At 43.3% G+C, this 18621-nt stretch overlaps 1 protein-coding gene across 8 annotated transcripts in view; it reads left to right on the forward strand.

Moving 5' to 3' along the window:
* ncor2 (nuclear receptor corepressor 2) overlaps positions 1-18569 on the forward strand; it is a 68671-nt gene extending 50102 nt beyond the window's left edge. For 2 of the 8 annotated variants that reach the window (XM_029830066.1, XM_011615227.2), the window contains exons 23-46: positions 564-728; positions 1126-1262; positions 1384-1483; positions 1595-1702; positions 2118-2221; positions 3938-4088; positions 4188-4337; positions 5544-5636; positions 6008-6225; positions 6311-6644; positions 6759-6962; positions 7394-7645; positions 8700-8852; positions 8950-9222; positions 10050-10236; positions 10338-10714; positions 12987-13117; positions 13376-13539; positions 13645-13779; positions 15309-15451; positions 15535-15588; positions 15680-15877; positions 16208-16387; positions 16463-18569. In XM_029830066.1, coding sequence (XP_029685926.1) covers positions 564-728; positions 1126-1262; positions 1384-1483; positions 1595-1702; positions 2118-2221; positions 3938-4088; positions 4188-4337; positions 5544-5636; positions 6008-6225; positions 6311-6644; positions 6759-6962; positions 7394-7645; positions 8700-8852; positions 8950-9222; positions 10050-10236; positions 10338-10714; positions 12987-13117; positions 13376-13539; positions 13645-13779; positions 15309-15451; positions 15535-15588; positions 15680-15877; positions 16208-16387; positions 16463-16659 — 4208 coding nt within the window. In that variant the 3' untranslated portion in view covers positions 16660-18569. The remainder of the gene's footprint in view (positions 1-563; positions 729-1125; positions 1263-1383; positions 1484-1594; positions 1703-2117; positions 2222-3937; positions 4089-4187; positions 4338-5543; positions 5637-6007; positions 6226-6310; positions 6645-6758; positions 6963-7393; positions 7646-8699; positions 8853-8949; positions 9223-10049; positions 10237-10337; positions 10715-12986; positions 13118-13375; positions 13540-13644; positions 13780-15308; positions 15452-15534; positions 15589-15679; positions 15878-16207; positions 16388-16462) is intronic. The other 6 variants (XM_029830073.1, XM_029830068.1, XM_029830072.1 and 3 more) reach the window with 6 other exon arrangements.
* The last annotated feature ends 52 nt before the right edge of the window (positions 18570-18621 follow it).

An 18621-nucleotide genomic window follows, 5' to 3' on the forward strand; every position in this document is an offset into this window, starting at 1 on the left:
TCTTTTATAGCCGAGGTGAGATGTCAGATCCAAAGTGTAACAGATCTTTTCATCTGGAGAGGATCTTTGCAAGGTGTTCTACAGGCATGGTTTTCATGTTTTCCTTTTAAGCTAAACTTTGCTGCTTGTTTTCAGTTTTGTAATGGAAAGAAGGGGGGAAAGTGTTGAAATTTCGGCTTTGACACAGTGTCTTCATCAGAGCTGCAGTGCCCTCTTTTTTGACTGTATTGGGTTCCCAACTTTGTTTGGTTTGATATCTTGTTTTAACAACTGCGCACACCCTGGGATTTTTAATCTTTTTTTCCCTGATTCCCCAATTACTGTCAACTTCATGGGCACAGTCTATGCAAATGATTCAACTTGATCAGTCTCTGATGACAGTCGTTTAACATTTTTATTTTAGACATTTTATAGTGGAATATTGAGTGTTGGGTTGAGAAGGTTCAGTTAGTTTATCATAAACTAACTGCAGAGCCCTATCATAAACTGCAGAGCCCAGAAATTGGCAGTTAGAAATTCCCCAAAACACTGCCTGTTTGTCATTTCTGTATGTGTATTTGCAGAAAAGTCCCGTGCGTTCTCCCCACATAATGAAGCCAAGAGGCACGCTCTGGGTCCTGATGAAATGAGGGCTCCCAACTTGGCTCGACTTGTTCCCTCCCCTTATCCCATGTCTCCTAGAGATATAGCCAAGATCAGCCATGACCAACATCTCCTCCACTTCAACTGTGAGTCTTCTGTTCTATCTCCTTTGGGAATTATCTACTTAAATAATTGATAGCAAACCAAATGGCTGCAGCACTCACATGACATCCCTGAAACCGAACAAACATCACACATACACCATCAGAGTGGAGGAGCAAATGCTTACACAGAGCAGTGACAGTTTAGTCTTCCCCAGTTGGGTAAGTAATCATAGTAATTTCCAACAGAGTTGATTTGGATTCTCCATCAACAATGTAGACCGAAATACTTCAGAATAGATCTAGTCCTTTTTCTTAGTTTCTTGTCACGCCTCAGTAATTGCCACATTCCAGATTGGGCAGGGGAGGTTCAGAATTAGTCTTGTAATAGTAATTTTGTAATCCAAGCAAAATTTCACAGTTATAAATCTGTTCATTTCAGCGTTCCAGCAGGGAGCCCACCCCTCAATTGTTGGTCTCCCACAAGATGGTGGTCGGTTAGCAGCAGTGAGACCACTGACCATGCCCGAGCCACCACCACTCATTTCCTCCACCAAACAAGGAGGGTCCATCACACAGGTGTTGTATACTGTTGCAAGATGTGCATTTGTGAAGGCAGTGATCTAAATAGTAGTTTTTAAAAAAAAATGCAACTGTTTTTTTTTTTGGTAATTACAATTACAAACACTTTTTTCCTCAGGGCACCCCAGTCCAGTTGCACAGTCCAGCTCATGGTTTGGACCATGGAAAGATACCCCCAACACAGATGGGGCTATCTTGGATGGATCATAGGAAAATGGGTGAGTGGAATCGGTTGGAGACTTTGATTCTGCCACTTCTTCCATGCTTCAGAAATACATGTTTTTTTCCTTACCGTCCAACTTTTTGCCTTTTCTTTATTCGAACAACAGGTCCATTTCCTGTCATAAAACAAGAACAGTTATCACCTCACAGCTTATCATCTCAAGCTGACAGCATGTCAACGCAGCAGGCATCTCATGATAGTGCTACAGGGCGAGGTAGGTAGATTCCATTCCCTTCTTTTAAATGTCAGTAATCGGTATAGCCTACTCAGGATTCACGCTTGCTGGGTCTGTTGGAACACAACAGGACAAACCTGAAAATGTCTTCAAATAATGCAGAAGAGACTTGAAAGTCTTTTTTATAATCGGGGAGTTTAATTCGCTGAAGTTCACCTAATCTGACAGAGCTTTGAGAGGATGTGAAGAATGGAGGGGGTGGGGGGATCCTAAATCCATGTGTGCAAAGTTGGGAGATGCAAAGTTGACATGATTCAAAGTTATAATTACTGATTTTTTTTATCGGATGTGTTTGGGCTGTTTTTCAGTAATTACGGTACAGTGATTGGCAATAGAACGTTTAGTATGTTTGCATTATTTTCATGATTTATTTTAATTGTTATTTTCTTTCCAGCTTCTATTTCTGCTGTCCAGGGTGGTAGCATCACTAAAGGCATTCCTGGGACCAGAATGCACCCAGATTCTTCTGTCTCCCACCGGGGGGGCTCCATTACTCAGGTAAAGCTCTTTGTTACACATAATATTGTTTTACCAATGTAACTGCATTTAATTCAAATGGGAAAAAAAACAACTTTCTTTTCATGTGGACATTTAAATATCCAAAAGACGTTATGGTAGTGTAGCAATATTGAGTCAGGAAATTCTGACAAATATTTGGAGATGTTTGAGGTGCTTAAGTTCTAAATTGTACATTAGAACATGGAACAGGTGGCAACGATTTACACATGTCCTTTTTTAAGGTAAATCATTGATGTTTATACCTCCTTACTTTTCCATCAACCTCAGCAGGCTCACCACATGACTTTAGGCCTCTGTAGTACCGTTTCAGGTCTTATTAGAATGCCTGATTAGTGCATGTTGGAGAGACTACAAGAGACCAAAGTTCTTCTTAAATTTTGACCTGACCAAGTGAAAGGTTATTGACAAGCAGATGTATACAAAAAAATTCAATTTGAGGTACCAAAGACTTTCACAGGGACCAGTACTGAAGTGTAGCAACTCGTCTCTAATGCTGCAGTCCAAAGTTCTTTTTCTTTTAGACCAAATGATTAAAACCCCTGTTCACTACAGAAGGCAGCTGATTTCTTTTCTCTACGACAGTTGGAGAATTGAATAAATCACTGAAGGTCTCTACAATTCTAATAAGCCCTCATGAATGTAAAAGCAGTGAGTTTACAAAACCAGTCATTGTTATTCTTATTTAATTTTTCCTGTAACTATTACAATGTGACTGAAACTGGATTAGTGCTGTTGACAACAACTCTTACAATTAGTAAGTTTATAGATGATTATATTGTAGATTATTATTCATCTGATTGCTTCAGGACCTCAGAAACATGTGTTCATATTACAGAAGCAAAAAGAGTTTTGATGTATAAACTGAAATACGTTTTTTTGTTTAATTTTGAAATCTGGGAAGATGAGGGTTGCCCCCCACGTGACAGATTAGTGTTCACAGCCATAATATTTGTCTGTTTAAAAATGGTGTACGTTTATAAGTCCTTTGATATTCATGGTTCTATTTTCAAAAAAGAAATCTGTGAAGTATTTAGTTTGATTTGTATACTAAGGGGTGGGGCCTAGGAATGCTAATGGCAGCATGAGAAGGCAATGTCAGCTGAATTCTACTGAATTCTTCTACTTTTAGAGGCCCTATCACCAAAGCAGTAGGTACATGGCATGAAGACATGTTTCCTATTTTATTAAACTATTTTTTTATCTATATTTGCCCCTTTTTCTCATGAAACACCTCAAATACAATATGAAAAATATTAAAGCTCTCAGACTCTGAAATGAGAAAGTTATCTACTTCCTGAATGGTTTGTAAATTTTTCTTTATCAATGCCATTGATATAAAAATTGTCATTGAAAGATAACCCTAGTCTACTTGCAACTAAAATTACCACCTGTGAAAAAGCTTTGATCCTAATAAAGTCAGACCGAGGGCACAGTTGTGTCTCCTGCAGCACTGTTGACCCCCGCGCTTCGTAACTGTTATGAATCAAGGATTTAATTGTGAGCATCTGCTGCTCCTGGGCTTTGCTTCCAGCCCAGAATAAGTGCAAACATTAGAAAAGAGGGTTTGACATTTGCTTTGACATTAACCACACACAATCGGGTAGTTTTAGTTTTGGCCTGATCAGACCTTTCAGAGTGTCTTTTTCACGCTGTTATGCTGAAGCACAGGTCTCACAGCCTCCTTGTTCAACACAGGGGACACCAGCTGACGTTCTATATAAGGGAACCATAACCCGTCTGATCACGGAGGACAGCGCCAGCAGAATTGAGAGAGAGCGAGATGAGGTTCTCTCAAAGGGTCACGTTGTCTATGAGGGTATCAGTGGGCACATTCTCACTTATGACCGTAAGTACAATATTCATTGTTTATTTTTTCCTTTTGAATGAAGGTTCGACAGACAGAATGGTTTCTCTCCAACATCTTTTCTATATTTGTCTTGTGCAGGTTCATCGTCTCAGACCCCAAAAGACGAGGGCCGAGGCTTGGCTCAGCCTGGGGAAATTCTAGGTCTGAAGCGTTCTTATGATGTCATGGAAGGAGGAATCTCTAGAGGGTTGCCTTTGAGGGACTCACTGTCTACTGCCAGTTGTGAAGGTAAGAGATGCTTCACAGGCTTTGGTCCAGTCAGAAAATTGTGCCATATATTTTGCCAATGAAATAATTAGTTTTGCAATGTTGCAATGTTTGATAAAGAAAATGAATGTTTTTTTTTAAGGGTTTTGTCATTGAGACAAGTAGAATTTGGGATGAATACCGAATATTGCCTCCAGCAAAGAATTTAACAATTCTAATGTGCAATAATGGAGAATGTTAGACTATGAAAGTTTGTTTTAAGGAGAGATTTAAAAGAGGCCACAGTCAGCCTGCCTGAGATCTCCATTCAGGGAGTTCCACAGCTGAGGGGTAAATATCCAACCTCCTTTGGTGACCAAGCAAATATCGGTAGTGGGACACCTCAGAAAAGCCCTGCTAGAGGATCCCAGGCAGCAATCAGGCTCATAGGGAGTGAGCAGATCGCATATATAAGCTGGAGAACATAAAGATTTTCAAACTAGCACTAAATACTTAAAAAATCAATTCTAAACGATTGCAGGTAACCAGTGAAGGGCAGCAAGGATTGGACAGATGTGGTTTTTCTAAAATCTTCGATAAATGCATCAGATTGGAGATGGGTCTAAAATTGCTTAAAACAAATGAATCATGGGAGGGTAAACAGTGACGTGTTTAAAAGCAGAGATGAAAATGCTGGAAGTCAGGGATTTTGATAATGGATAATGAAGAATTCTTTTTAAAAAAACAGGTGGAAATGCAGGTGGATGATTTGGAATTCCTTCAATTTAGCTGGTTTTGGCAGCTAAATTGAACAGTATTGCAATATTACAATATAACTGCTCGATGCTGTTTTGATGGATATAGATCTATATTATCTGTTGACATTAATCCAAATGTTACAGGACAGACAGAAATCATTTCAGGATCTCTAATAATTTGTTTAAAAACTGTACAAAAACATTTAGCTCCATGTTTTTGCAATGAATGTTTCTGCCAATAAAGGAGAGATCTGTACCATCTGGTTTGATAAGTATAGCTTCAATGAAGTTGAAGGTGTTTCTTTTTAGCTGATTGTTTTTATTATTTTTCATTCATGTTGTACATTATGTCTTTATTGACGTCTTAATCTTTGTATGTTTTGTTTGAGGTAAAGCATTTTAGAACTTGTGAAGTAAAGTACTATATGATTAAAGTTTTCATTTTTATATGTAATGCTTGAAATATCTATGAATCTAAACTCTGTTTCAGGGCTGATTGGTCGAGCCATGCCTCATGATAGGGATAGTCCACACCACACACCCTATAAAGATGCTCATCACATTCGTGGTTCCATCTCACAAGGTAACTCGCCATCCCTCTTACTGAAAATCACTGCCTGAGGCAGAGCGGATCAGAGGCGCAGAATGGTAGACATTAGTAAAAAATCCTGGAAAATGCTTCTTAATGTTGCCTTTCCTGTAATGTTATCAGAGTAAATGGACCACACTGCTCGCTGTGTAGACCAACATTTTCTTCCTTCATGAAGAAATTCTTTCAAAAATCATCATTTCTTTCAAAAGTCTATTTTCAAAGTCGGTCACCGGTAGTAAATGTGTTGTCATTTTTTCCCCAACTGCTCACACATTAATGGAAATGTCTTATTTCTCTTTTGCTGTCATTTGAAATCCATTGGCTATTGTTGCTGACTGCCGTGTGACATTTGTTATGGTCAGGTATACCCCGTCATCTGGACCCTCAGGATGGCTACCTGAGAAGGGAGGCAAAGCAGATGAAGAGAGAGGGCTCCCCACTTCGCGTGACTGGTTCCCTCTCTGACTCACTGAAGGGCAGAGAGAGCAGGGTACCGACCGGGAAGGAAGTTGATTGCTACATCCATCTCATTCCCAGGGATGAGCTCCGGCAGCCTGGGAAAGAGGGCATCATAGCACAGGTAAATACATGTTGGCAACTTACAAAGAAGCTGTCAGGCATTCTTGTCTGTGTTTTAAGAGTTTAATTCCTGTTTATGTTTTCAGGGAACACCCATGAAGCAGGAGGCAGCTGCTTCAGGGAAACGTCACGATGTCCGTTCCATTATTGCCAGTTCACCACGCTCTTTCCACAACACATCCTCTCTCCTGGAGAGGAGTCACTACGAAGAGGCACCAAAAGGAAGACCTAGCGCTGTGGTCAGCACAGCTAGCCCCATAGCTCGCTCTTCCCCCCTTACACTGGGGTCAGAACAAGGAAATAAGTCCCATCACAGTCCAGTAGGCTACGATGACAAATGCGGGTTAAGGACCTCTTACCCTGGTCCCTCACATCGTGGCTCTCCTTTGTCCAGAGAGGGAAGCCAAAGGCAAAATGATGGTGGGTATATCTCAGACAAATTGTTGATGTTTTTAACCATCAGCTATAATTTATAGCTCAGATAACATTTTGGAATCTCTTGATATTAATATATATTTGGTTTTGTTGCATCAGGTTCCAGTAAAAATCCTTCCCAGGAGCGTAAAACCACACCAACCCCTAGAGAAATGAGAGCTACCAAATCGCCACTCTCAGGAGTTCCAGATCAGCAAACCTACGAGCGGCTGCTCCAGGGTCTCGGAGCAGCAGATGTCTACCGTCAGATCCCCTTGGCCTTTGATCCTGCAGCACTCCCTCGTGGTATTCACATTGATCCTGGTATTGCTACTTTTTTAAAAAAAATCTTTACAGCTCTATTAGTGTCTGAACCTGCATCAGAAATCTCGCCTGGTCTGGAAATCTTTCTCATACTGCAACAAGAGTACAAACAGACTGTGGTCTGTTATTGTCGCTTTAGAATATTTACGCTTAGAATGGGTGGGCAAGTCTTCAGTTATCAGCCCTCTCTGCTGTGAAACCATCTTCTTGTCCAGAAGATTAATCTGAATAACTTCCTTTTGTAAAAGTATAGTCTGCAGTCATTATTCAAGCCACACTGAGGCCCATAATGTCCTCATTTGTAGGACAATTTTGATGTCTCTGAAACCTTTTCTTCTGGAATTCTTTTCCAGCATTTGTGTGAACTTGATCTTGTTAATGTCTATCTTGCAAAAAAATTTCCTGACAAATATTTCCTCCTTTCCACACAGCAGCGTACTACTTGCCTCGCCATCTAGCTCCCAGCCCGGGTTACCCTCATCCCTACCCCTACCTCATCCGTGGATTTCCTGACACTGCAGCGCTGGAGAACCGCCAGACATTGCTCAATGACTACATCACCTCCCAGCAGATGCACCAGTGGCCTGCCGCTGCTGCCATGGCGGCTCAACGCTCTGACCTTCTCAGGGGCCTCACTCCACGAGACCAGCCTCTTCAGCTACCATACTCCACAGCTCCACGTGGTACCTTTTATAGGGCCTTTTTTTGTTTGAAACTCAATTGCGAACAGAACACGTCCGTTTTGCCCGCATCACTGCAAAGTGATGTTTGAAGATGTTCATTCAGTCGTAGAAATTTCTGTTTATAAAATGCATCAGAGCAGAGCTCCTCCAAACACCCTCTGGTGTAAGATAATGAATTCCTCCTTTCTAAATGTTTGTTCTGTATTTGCTAGGTCAAAGTTACATAGATAATAGATGTAAATCTCAAACAAATACACAGATTGATGCTGGGCTTGTTTAGGTTATCCCTGTCATTTCAAACCTTAACAGGGTACACACACAAGGATTTTCTAAATCTTAAGGGATTTTTTTTATCAGTTAGAGACCCCCCCATCCCCCCACACACATGAAGATTAAAAAAAAATCAGGCATTGAACAGTTTTGGTGTGTGCCGTGCTCTGAAAATCTTAAAACAGCACGCCATGCACATCGTCATTCTGTCCCACCACCAAGAATCTCATCGTCCCAGCCATAGACTTTGCATTATGGCACATGATTTCACAAAAACAAAAAAGAAACATAGCAACAACCCAAAAACACAATAAACAACATGGAAGAGGGCATACAAGAAGAGGGAATGGTGGTGGTCTTGGGACTATTTTTAACAGAATAATCCAAAACTATAAAAAAGAAACAGGAGACAGTGCAAACATGCTAATGTTTACTCCTGCTTCCTTATTCCTTGGTTGCTCGCTTCTTAATTGGCTACATTCCAGCAGTTCCAGCTTTTCCCACACACTTGAAGATTTTTGACCCCGACCATTTTCGGAGCCGATTATCAGGACAAATTCTCTCTTAACACCTCAGACCACAGGTTAATCTTATACTGTAGGATAATCTTATAAGACAAGATAAATGGGCATTTGTCTTCTTTAAATGATAAAGGGAGAAAACTGCTTGATAATCTTTATGTGTGTACCCCACTATATTATATCCAAATTTTCACAGTTATCCTCAAATGTCCAGACCAGTTGCTGTTGATTTCTTTACTCTATTTCTTTCTCTCTGTCCTCAGGGATCATCGATCTTTCTCAAGTGCCACACTTACCTGTCCTGGTCCCTCCTTCTGCAGGGCCATCAAGCTCCCCAATGGATCGCATCACCTACATCCCTGGCGGAAGTACTAATTTTCCGGGCAGGCCTTATACACCCTCCTCTATCTCACCTGGTACTGGTCATTTCACAGGTTTTTTTATGCCTGAAATGTGTTGCACTTGAACACTGTTTCTGTTATTTATCATCCTTTTTTCCCACTCTTCATTCAGTTGGGTCTTCGCACATAAACAAGATACAAAGCACATCATCAGAACGTGACAGGGAGAGAGAACGGGAGCGAGATCGGGAGCGGGAAAGGGAGCGCGAACGTGATCGGGAGCGCGAACGTGACCGGGAGAGAGATCGGGAGCGGGAACGGGACCGGGAGAGAGATCGGGAAAGAGAACGGGACCGGGAGAGAGATCGGGAAAGAGACAGAGAGCGAGACAGAGAGAAGGGTGGAGCCCTTGGTAATGTGGAACATGCACCTATCTGGCGGCCAGGTGTGTGATTTTTTTATTTTTTTTTTACCCATTGCTTAGGTGTCACAAAGTTCACTTTAGTTGGAGAAATCAGTGGATAAGATTACTACTGCTGATTTGCCATTTACAGGTTTTTAGTGAAAATACCATTGAAATACACGGCTCTAAAAATAAAGGGAACACATAATCACCACAGTGTAACTGGAAGTCAGGCAATAGTGAGACAGCCCCTGTTTATGGAAGAATTGGAAGTTGTGGTCACAGACAATTTCCCCGTCCTCACACTTTTTGGCTGGTTCTCAATCACTTAATACATTTTTTCAAAGCTCTCAGCACTAGTGGAGCATGAGGTGTTACCTGCAGCCCCAGAGGTTGCTTAGGTAGTGCAGCTCCTTAAGGATGTTACATCCTTATGCCGGGGGCCGGGTGTTTGCTGCGTCTCCCAGCACAGTGGACAAATACTAAGAGACAGGCCAGTAAGAGGTTGTAGCCCGCATTCATTGCACCCACAACCATCATATCCTGCCACAAACTGTCCCGGGGTTACTGATGCTTTTTAGTATGCCTTGGAGCTGATTATGGGCGAATATATCCAAGCATGTTGAGGCCACGCACACTCCTCATCCACATTATGTCTCAGGGAAATGGACTGAAGTTGGATCAGCGCGGCATTTTGAGTTTTCTTTATTTTTTTCAGCTGTGTATGTGCTTTAAAGTCTTTCGTATTTTCAACAATTTACACAAATTGTAATACCATCATCAAACTGTAATTTATAATCCTGAAAAAATATACACGTCTCCTCTGAATCTGTGGAAATTAATAACATGGAATGAAATTTCTCCCTTAGGTACGGAGCACAGCTTGGGCAGCAGCAACAGCAGTGGTGTTAGAGCTCCCTCCCAGTCATTCAGCCACCAGCACTCCCCAGTGTCGCCTCGCACCCATGAGAATGTGCAGCAACGTCCCAGTGTCCTTCACAATACTGGAGGCAAGAGTCTGCCAGTCACAGATCACTCCAGTTCATCAGTGTATCGGTAAACTGCCCTTTTTTTTTTTCCAGGAACACATTTTCCAGAATATTCTCTTTCCATTGGGAACATTTTTTGTTTACCAAGTGTTCTATTTGGTCTGCCAGGTCCATGCCCTCAGGGCCAGCCCGCTATCAAAGTTACCCTAGTCACCTCCAGAGGACAAGTGTGCCCCCAGAGGCCTACACAACAACCATGGACTCAAATGCTGCCAAAGAGCAGAGTCGTGAAGGAGGCAAAAACAGGGGAGGCTTGCCCAAGCACATGCAGGAACAACACATGAGTAAATCTGAACCCAAGCTGTCCAGCCCCGTCCCAGGAGGACTCTACCCTGGCACGTACCCGCCACCTTCAAGTCGGTCCCAACACCTGCTGCCACCCCAGTCAGAAACTCCTCCGAGCCGTGGAGAAAGTGGTACGCCCAGTAGGGAAAAGACTCAAAACAAACCGATGTCCATTCAGGAACATGAGCTCCGAGTACTCGGTAAGATTACCATTACTGCGGTCAACTTGATCAACACAATTGTTGTCCCTCACATTTCAGAGAGGCTCTGTTGCCCTCGGTGCCACTGATACTAAGATCTTTGGATATCAGGGTCAGCGATCACCTGAACCCTCACCCTTCAGTCTGTGGCCACTGTGGCGGTTGGCAGTCATTTCCAGTACCAAACTGGACCTGACGATCTTGGGATAGATGTTTTTGAAGCCATTTCTGTTGTTGATGCAGCATTGATATTGATTTTTCCTAGTTTATTATGGTGCCGGATGTACTTAAAGGTTTTAGCTGTGTGGTGGGATATTACAGTAGAGTTGTGTATGTTCTGCCCTGGTTCAGCTGGTCACTTATGTTGGGGAGCCTCATACACAGTGTGAAGTATAACATCACATGCTTTTAGTGGCTTCTACTGCCTCACAGATGTATCTAAAATAGTTTACTAAAACGGCCTAAAAATTTAAAAAAAGTCCTCTTTATGAATGTACAAATAGCACACAGGTCTTAATGTTGGAAAGTTTTATCTATTACAGTTGAGGTATGGAGTTTGATAAATTTCTTTCTCCCTTCATGTTGTGCTTTAGAAAAGCATCAGTAACACGTTCCATCAGAAAGTAGAAAAAGGACAATTATTTTGCAGTAGTCACTTTTCCCAAACATGAAATTAAACAAAAAAACGTTTAAATTGTTATCACTTTGTTTCATCCAATCATCTTCTGTCTACACACATGGTTGACCTTTGGCTTTTGGACCGTCTGTATGTAATTGTGTGTTTGGACCTACAAGGCTGAAAATGCATTCAGTGGGATAGAAAACCCGGCTGGATTGTGGCCCTCGAGGACAGGGTTTAGACATGCCTGCTCTAAACGAAACAGTTGACTTTCAACCCTCACAAAAACGCTTCCCTCTTGTGTTTGTTGTGGATGATGACGTTGTGCCACTGCATAGAGTAATATCTTATCAATGAAAGGAAGCATGGATTGGACTGTACTAAGACTATATAACTGCACAGGTTCAGCCAAATCAGATTCAACCACATTAAAAGTAAGAAGAAAAAAAATCAAAATCCATCAAACTGTTTTGCTTGATTACAAAGATCTCCAGTGTTGCACTGAATTGTCAGCCATCTGAGGGAATGGGGGATCGTCCACCTTCCATTTCTCTTTTTTTAATATCTGGCTATCGATCCCTATTTGGTTTTCAAAATACATGCTCTGCTCATTGCTGTCAGACAAAGCCTATGGAAATTTAGAATATGTTGCATGTGTTCTGTATATTTCACAGGCCTGTAACATTTAGGTACACGGAGGGCTGCAGCTATGGAATATAGTAATTATAGTAATTGGATATTCCACTGAAACTTGCTTTGCTCAATCAAGTAATGGGATAAAACATATTTTTGCTTGGTTAAAAAGCGATTATAAATACACAAGAGTCTGTTGAGCAGACTTGAGTTTGTGACAAAGAGGACTCTTCTTACTCTTTGATGTAAACTTGTTTGAGGCTCTCGTCAAATTAAATCCCAAACTTCTTTCAAATTCTACCCGAACACATTTTTAGGTCTCAAAAAGCGGACATGTCCAGGCAATGGATGATATCTGGTCATCCCACATGAGAAAATCTTGTCATTATTGCTACATTCCCTCAACTTTTCCATCTTTCCACTACGATCGTTTTGTGCACGATCAAACTTTTGGCATTTTAAAAGTAGTCAATGTGAAATAATGTGCTGAGCTTTACATTTAAATAAATGAGTACTGGAGACAGGGAAAATTCCTCTATTACTTCTTTATAATTGAGGTACTCAAATCATCATTTCATCATCAGTCATCATTATCATTTCACCCCTACATGAATCTAAAATGAAGAAAATACACTTTTGTTTGTGAGTCAGAGTTAAGATGGCATCATTTTGTTGCCGTATGCTGCTGTTGCCAACAGACAAAAGACCCAGCGCGTCCTGTTCTTTGAGTTGTCTGAGTTTACTGAGTTTACTTCATTCTCTGCTAGAGTTCATTCAGGGAGAAAACATGCAGTGAGGAGAAATAATGTAAAAGAGACACCAATATTTAACTGTATTTCTATACTGCCGGAGTGTTTTGGTGTGTGTGTAACTGTAGGCACAGCTGGTACACTTTAAATGATACACTTTACATCTGAGCTGGCTTGTTTCTCCTGCATGACTGAACCTGATCAAATGATGAGAGCTAACAGTTCCTTTTCTCTTGTTTTGTCTTTTGTGTGTTGGGTTTGGACCACTCAGCTCAACAGAAGATGGAGCCACACAGCCTGTACCGTCCTCCATCTGAAGAGAGACTGTCTCCAGGCCAGCAACCCCCACCCCCCTGTGTGAAAGGCAGCCAGAGGGTGGTTACTCTGGCACAGCACATCAGTGTAAGCTGCATTCACATTAACACTTTTACCCAAAACTAGAATTGTCTTCGGATACCTAAACCTGCCAAAGAGGAGGCGTTAAAGTGCCGATTGCTGTAGCTTCCAATTATGTTTCACATACTGGGCCATAAACAGGCATCAAAGTCTGACTCGGCCAATGAAAACATTTGATTTGCAAATACATTTCCATCATGGGTTTTTATTTTATAAATCATTGCTACTGTGGTCAACAATCTACAACTGTGTGTATTGAAAAAGGAGGTAATCACTAAGGACTACACCAGGCAGCAGAGCTACCACGGTTTCCCTGTCCTGGACCTGACCCGTCCACCCAGTGTTTCTCAGCTGCCACCCACCTCACAAGAAGCAAGCCAAGGGCCCCGATATCCAGAGGCCCTAGGTGGAGAGCGCACCAGAGACAGGTAGGAGTTTGTGTCCAAAAACAAAATCAGCTATCAGTTTTTAGAAGGGGTGGAGTGTCCTGCTGTTTCAGACTCTAAATGTCTGTAAATGGTTTGTCCCTCCAGATCGCCTCCTCAGTCCAAGACGTCTCCTATCAGTGTTTCAAACGATGGCATCGAACCAGTTTCTCCTGCTGGAGCCAATTCTGAACCAGACATGCAGGGAGGGGCCTCCTACCCCAGCGAGCAGGCAGAGCAAGGGTAATCCCTCCCATATCAATCCCTCCTGCAGATATCTTCACTAGTTTTATTTCATGTTTTGGATGGTTTGAAAGTTTAACAAATGAGCAGCTAAACAGCCGTAAACCTCATCTGGGCCAGGCTGGGTTCTCCTGTGGCTCCGACTGCTGGCCTCTAGCACAATATGCGTTAACAAAGTAAATGCAATAGAACATTTGGATACACTATCAGACTCATACGTCTTGCTCCACCTTCTCCTGTTACACAAACACAGATTTAGCTCAGTGCCTCCTCCGCTCACTTACTCCTTTTACTCACAGACCTGTCAGCCATCTGGTATTGCTGTGAGTCAGCGTGGTGCGTCCTGTTAGCCTTAAGTCCTGTTCACGCCACACAATTTTAGCCCAATCGGCTGGTTGTCTGCCGCTCTCCTCCCCCAGCTCAGGATAAGGCAGTTGTCCGCTCGGCAAGCCTGGGTCGTTAAGCGTGAACACCTCGGAAGACGCCAGTCAGGCGGCCGGCGACAGCCCGAGATTCCAACTCAAAGTGAATATCTTAACAGGTCAAATATCCAGTCTAGGGGGGAGGATGCACAAAGAGCTGTGACCCATGAGAGCAGACAAGGCGGTCGCCATGAATGTGGACGTGAGCCAGGGTAGCAGCAGAGCAGCGACAGCAACATCTTCTTTTTGTGTTTTCTCTACATAGTAGCACACAAACAACCTTGAGGGCTCCTTTCTGCTCCGTGTCTGTGTTTGCAATGAAAAACATCAGCCCTGCGCAGTTCTTGTGTCACCTTTCACATGAGATTTTGATACAAAAGGTTGTTTTGGGGGGAAAAAAAGTAGAGCAGACTGCCGCGCCTGCTGATGGAGAGTTGTGTAGTGTGAACCCTCATCACCGACCTGTCATGTAGCGCGAACGCCTCCCAGACCTCAAGGCCCCCGACCAGATGATGCAGGATTGTGTAGTGTGAACACGGCATTAACCTGCATCATCCTGGGTGTGTATTTATGTTAGTGGAGACGAACCTAAGGTCGGTCTGAGTGTTTGTTCAAATCAAATCAATCTTTATTTGTACGGCACCATATATACACATTAAGAAGCGCCACGGAGGCGTCCCACCCCGCATATACACACAGAGATACACAAATAGATACAGTGTGCAGACACACCCACGAACTCAACCCCACACATACTCTACCATTGGGCACGCTGAGACAGGTCACAGCCCATGAACACAGGGAGCACCCCCACAGAGATCACCCTAACCTGAGCCGATGGGAGCACCCAGGCCAGAGTCTTCTCACTCGTCCTGTAGACGGTGCTGTGCCCAACAACTGACGCGTATTTGGAGTCAATGTGCAAATGAGATTGTTTAGGTTATCAAGCATATGCGCTGGTGTTGTGGCTCAGAGGGATTTATCACACTTAGAATGAACCAAAGTAAATGTAAATTGGTCTGGTGCTAATCTCTTCAGATTATCTCTACCTTCAGCATGATTGTGAATCTGACTGAACGGTTTGTGTGTTTCACCTCCGTGCTGCAGTGCGGGCTCCCGTTCACCCCCCAGCTCCTCCCAGCCTCCGGCCTTTTTCAGTAAGCTGACAGAGAGCACGTCAGCTATCGTCAAGTCAAAGAAACAGGAGATGATCAAGAAGATGACCGTGGTTGGAAATGAAGGTGATTTCAGTAAGTTTGACCTCAGGAAAACATCAAGTGATTACATAAAGAGGACATTCTGCTAATGTCAACGCTTCTGATTCTACCTTCAGATGCAGGTCAGCCTGGAACAGAAATCTTCAACATGCCAGCATCAACAACTGCGGGTACCTCAGAGATATGTTTCCCCCTCCCCAACGGCCTCTTTTCTCTCCACACATGCTAATTTTTGCCTCCATTGTCTCCATCCTCCTGTAGGACCTGTGAGCGTCCGCTGCCACCCAGCCCCAGAGGCTCCCAGTAACTCCATCGGCCTGGAGGCCATCATAAGGAAAGCCTTAATGGGCAACTACGATGATCAGTCTGAGGAGCGCACGTCATCAAACGCCACTAACCCAGGCAGCGTTTCAACCGGAGCTGCAGTTGACGGTCGTGCAGAAGAGTTCTTCTCCCAAGGTGCCCTGTGATCACTTCCTGTCCTCTCTGTTCTTTTTAAAAAGTCTTCTAAACAGTCTTGTTCTCAGACCTGGAACCTATTAAACAGGTGGTGGTTTATTATTTATGGTAGTTGAATATTATCGTCCGTATCCGGGTTACTGTGAGTCGAGCCTACATCAAATCAAACCCGCACAGAAGATGCCAAAGTTTGTGTTTTTGCATGCTGGGATCGAGACCTGCGGTTGTAGATTTGGCTTCTGAAATTTAGGATCATCATCTAGTTCAGAGGTGCAGAGCAGGAAGGTTCCAGATGCACATGGGGTCTAATAAGCCTGCATATTTCTGCAGGTGGAGGAAAGTCCTGTAAGAGCAGTGGAGGCTCTACTGGGAGGAAGGCCAAATCTCCAGGACCAGGCCTGTCGGGGGGGGAGAGACCGTCCTCGGTGTCCTCGGTTCACTCCGAGGGAGACTGCAACAGACGAACCCCTCTGACTAATCGAGTGTGGGAGGACCGGCCTTCTTCCACAGGTCTGCCATCAGTTTACTCTCCAGTCGTTCGCACACAGTCCCAAACTCCTCGTTAACACCTCTGTCCCTGCAAAGGTTCCACTCCAACTCCCTTCCCATGTAACCCCCTGGTGATGCGCTTCCCCAGTGGCACGATGTCGGCCCCCTCCCCCTCCTCTACTCAGCCTGGGGTCCAGGGCCAGGGCTTGGTCCCGGGACAGGGACGGTCCTGGGAGGAGGCGCCCAAACCTCTGCTCATGTCTCAGTACGAAACCCTGTCTGACAGCGAGTGATCCGCGTCTCTGTCAACACACACACACACACACACACACCATTCCACTCAGTTTCCTCCATCCGTCAAGATTGTGTCATCTGCTCAGCTGGAACGCTGCTGCGCTTTGTGTTTGCACACCGGGACAACTCTAAAGGACTAATCACTTTGTTTTTGAATCGTTCCTACTTTTCCTCACTGGCCTTATCAGTACAGACACGCTGAGCTGTACCTTCCAGCCGTGTCAGTCTAACGTGCTGATGCTGGTCTGGGCGGGACGCTGAGGGGTCAGGCGGAGGCTCTGCTGCCGGAGCTTCCACAGGAAGGACCTTGTGTTCCTGGAGGTTAAAAACGCGTGAGGACGGAGGAGAATGTTCCACTTCAGTCCTGTGTTTTGGAAAGCAACCTGCGAACTCTAGTACATTTAGTTGTTGAAACGTTGATGGTGTCATTTGTCGACTGCAATGGTGTATCTTTATCATGGGTGGGGGGAGGGGGGGATCGTATCATTGGTTTACAGGGTAATCGCGCTGTTCATCACCGATGTCGATGTCAGAGGAAATGATCTGCCAGATGGATGGCACTGAAAAAGTGACACTTTCTCACATATTTTATATTTAACCATGTTTGTCTTTTTTGAATATGAAGCACTTAAAGTTTAACCTGTTCACGATTATAAGAGTCTGCGTGTCCAGTCCTGAGCAGCAGGAAACTCCATCACAGAGGAATCTTTTAACAGCCGTTTCAACGTTCAGCCTCACACCCACAGTCGGAGCGACAATCACAGCTGAGTTAGGGTGGCCTGCGCCGCCGCGAGCAGCTACCGGCCCACCGTAACGCCGCTGGAAAGGGGAACTCCTCAGAAAAGGAGTGAGGGAGCGAAGCCATCTTTCTTTGACTCCTGATCCACGCTGGAGTTCTGTGAAGGAGCTGTGGTGACAGTGTTGTTGTTTCCTCGTCCAGACAAGATTTTGTACAGTTTTGAAAACATTCATAGTGTTTAAGTGCCATTTATTTGACATATACAGTACTGAAGTGACGCACAAGTTTTGTTTTAACCCCATGTGACGACACAGGGAACTCGCAACGTCCTCTCTTCTTTTTTTTTTTTACCTTTTAAGTTTTTCCCTCCCATCACAGCCTTAGGTTTTAAACTGTTTGACTCAACTTCTGAGCCTGCATTACACTTTCAGAGAACCTGTGACATATACTTCAGCTGTACTTCATTGCGTCCGCTCGTGTCTGTGCTGGGGGGGTTGCTCAAAGTAAAACAAAGATCAACTTGTGGTTTTTCTTCCCCTAATGTTTCAGATTTGGTTTTCCTTTTGACTTCTTTAGTCCCAACAAAGCGTGACTGTTAAAGGACTACCTCCTCTCCCTCTTTTAGCCGGTTTTTGTCCAATTTTGACCAGCGAGTTGTGGGTTCATCACTTCTGTCTACGTCTTCGTCAATTATCTCCAGATGAATTTCAAGAATGTGACTGTAAACAGATTAAGCCATATCCAACTGTTCACATCGATGATGGGCTAATCTGTTGTTTTTAAAAAAAAAGAAGATTGATGAAACTTTTACCTTGTCATTTTTTTGTTACATATTTTGATTCCAGTCACAAATATGTCACAGTATAAGAAATGTTCACTGTCCAAGCATTGGTGGGGATTGACAGACGGTATGTTGTTCATCCATTTTTGTGCATACTGATTTTTTTTTTATATTATTATTGTAACCCACTGTATAATAGCAAGGACTGTATATAAAACTGAAGAGATGTACATATTTATGTGGCTTGCTTCAAGGTTGGTATTCGGAAAAAGAAAAAAAAATCACATGGTTAAATTCAACACGGCCACCAGCAAGCTTTGTGGATAGCAGTGTAAAATGAAAACAAAGACACTGCCTTAATGTTTAAATAAAAAGCTTATTGCCATTCATGCTCTGAGTTGTGTCATTTATTTTTAAGGAATAAGATGCAGTTGCGGTGTT

This window comes from Takifugu rubripes, chromosome 21 (genome assembly GCF_901000725.2).
Source record: "Takifugu rubripes chromosome 21, fTakRub1.2, whole genome shotgun sequence".
Classification (NCBI taxonomy): domain Eukaryota; kingdom Metazoa; phylum Chordata; class Actinopteri; order Tetraodontiformes; family Tetraodontidae; genus Takifugu; species Takifugu rubripes.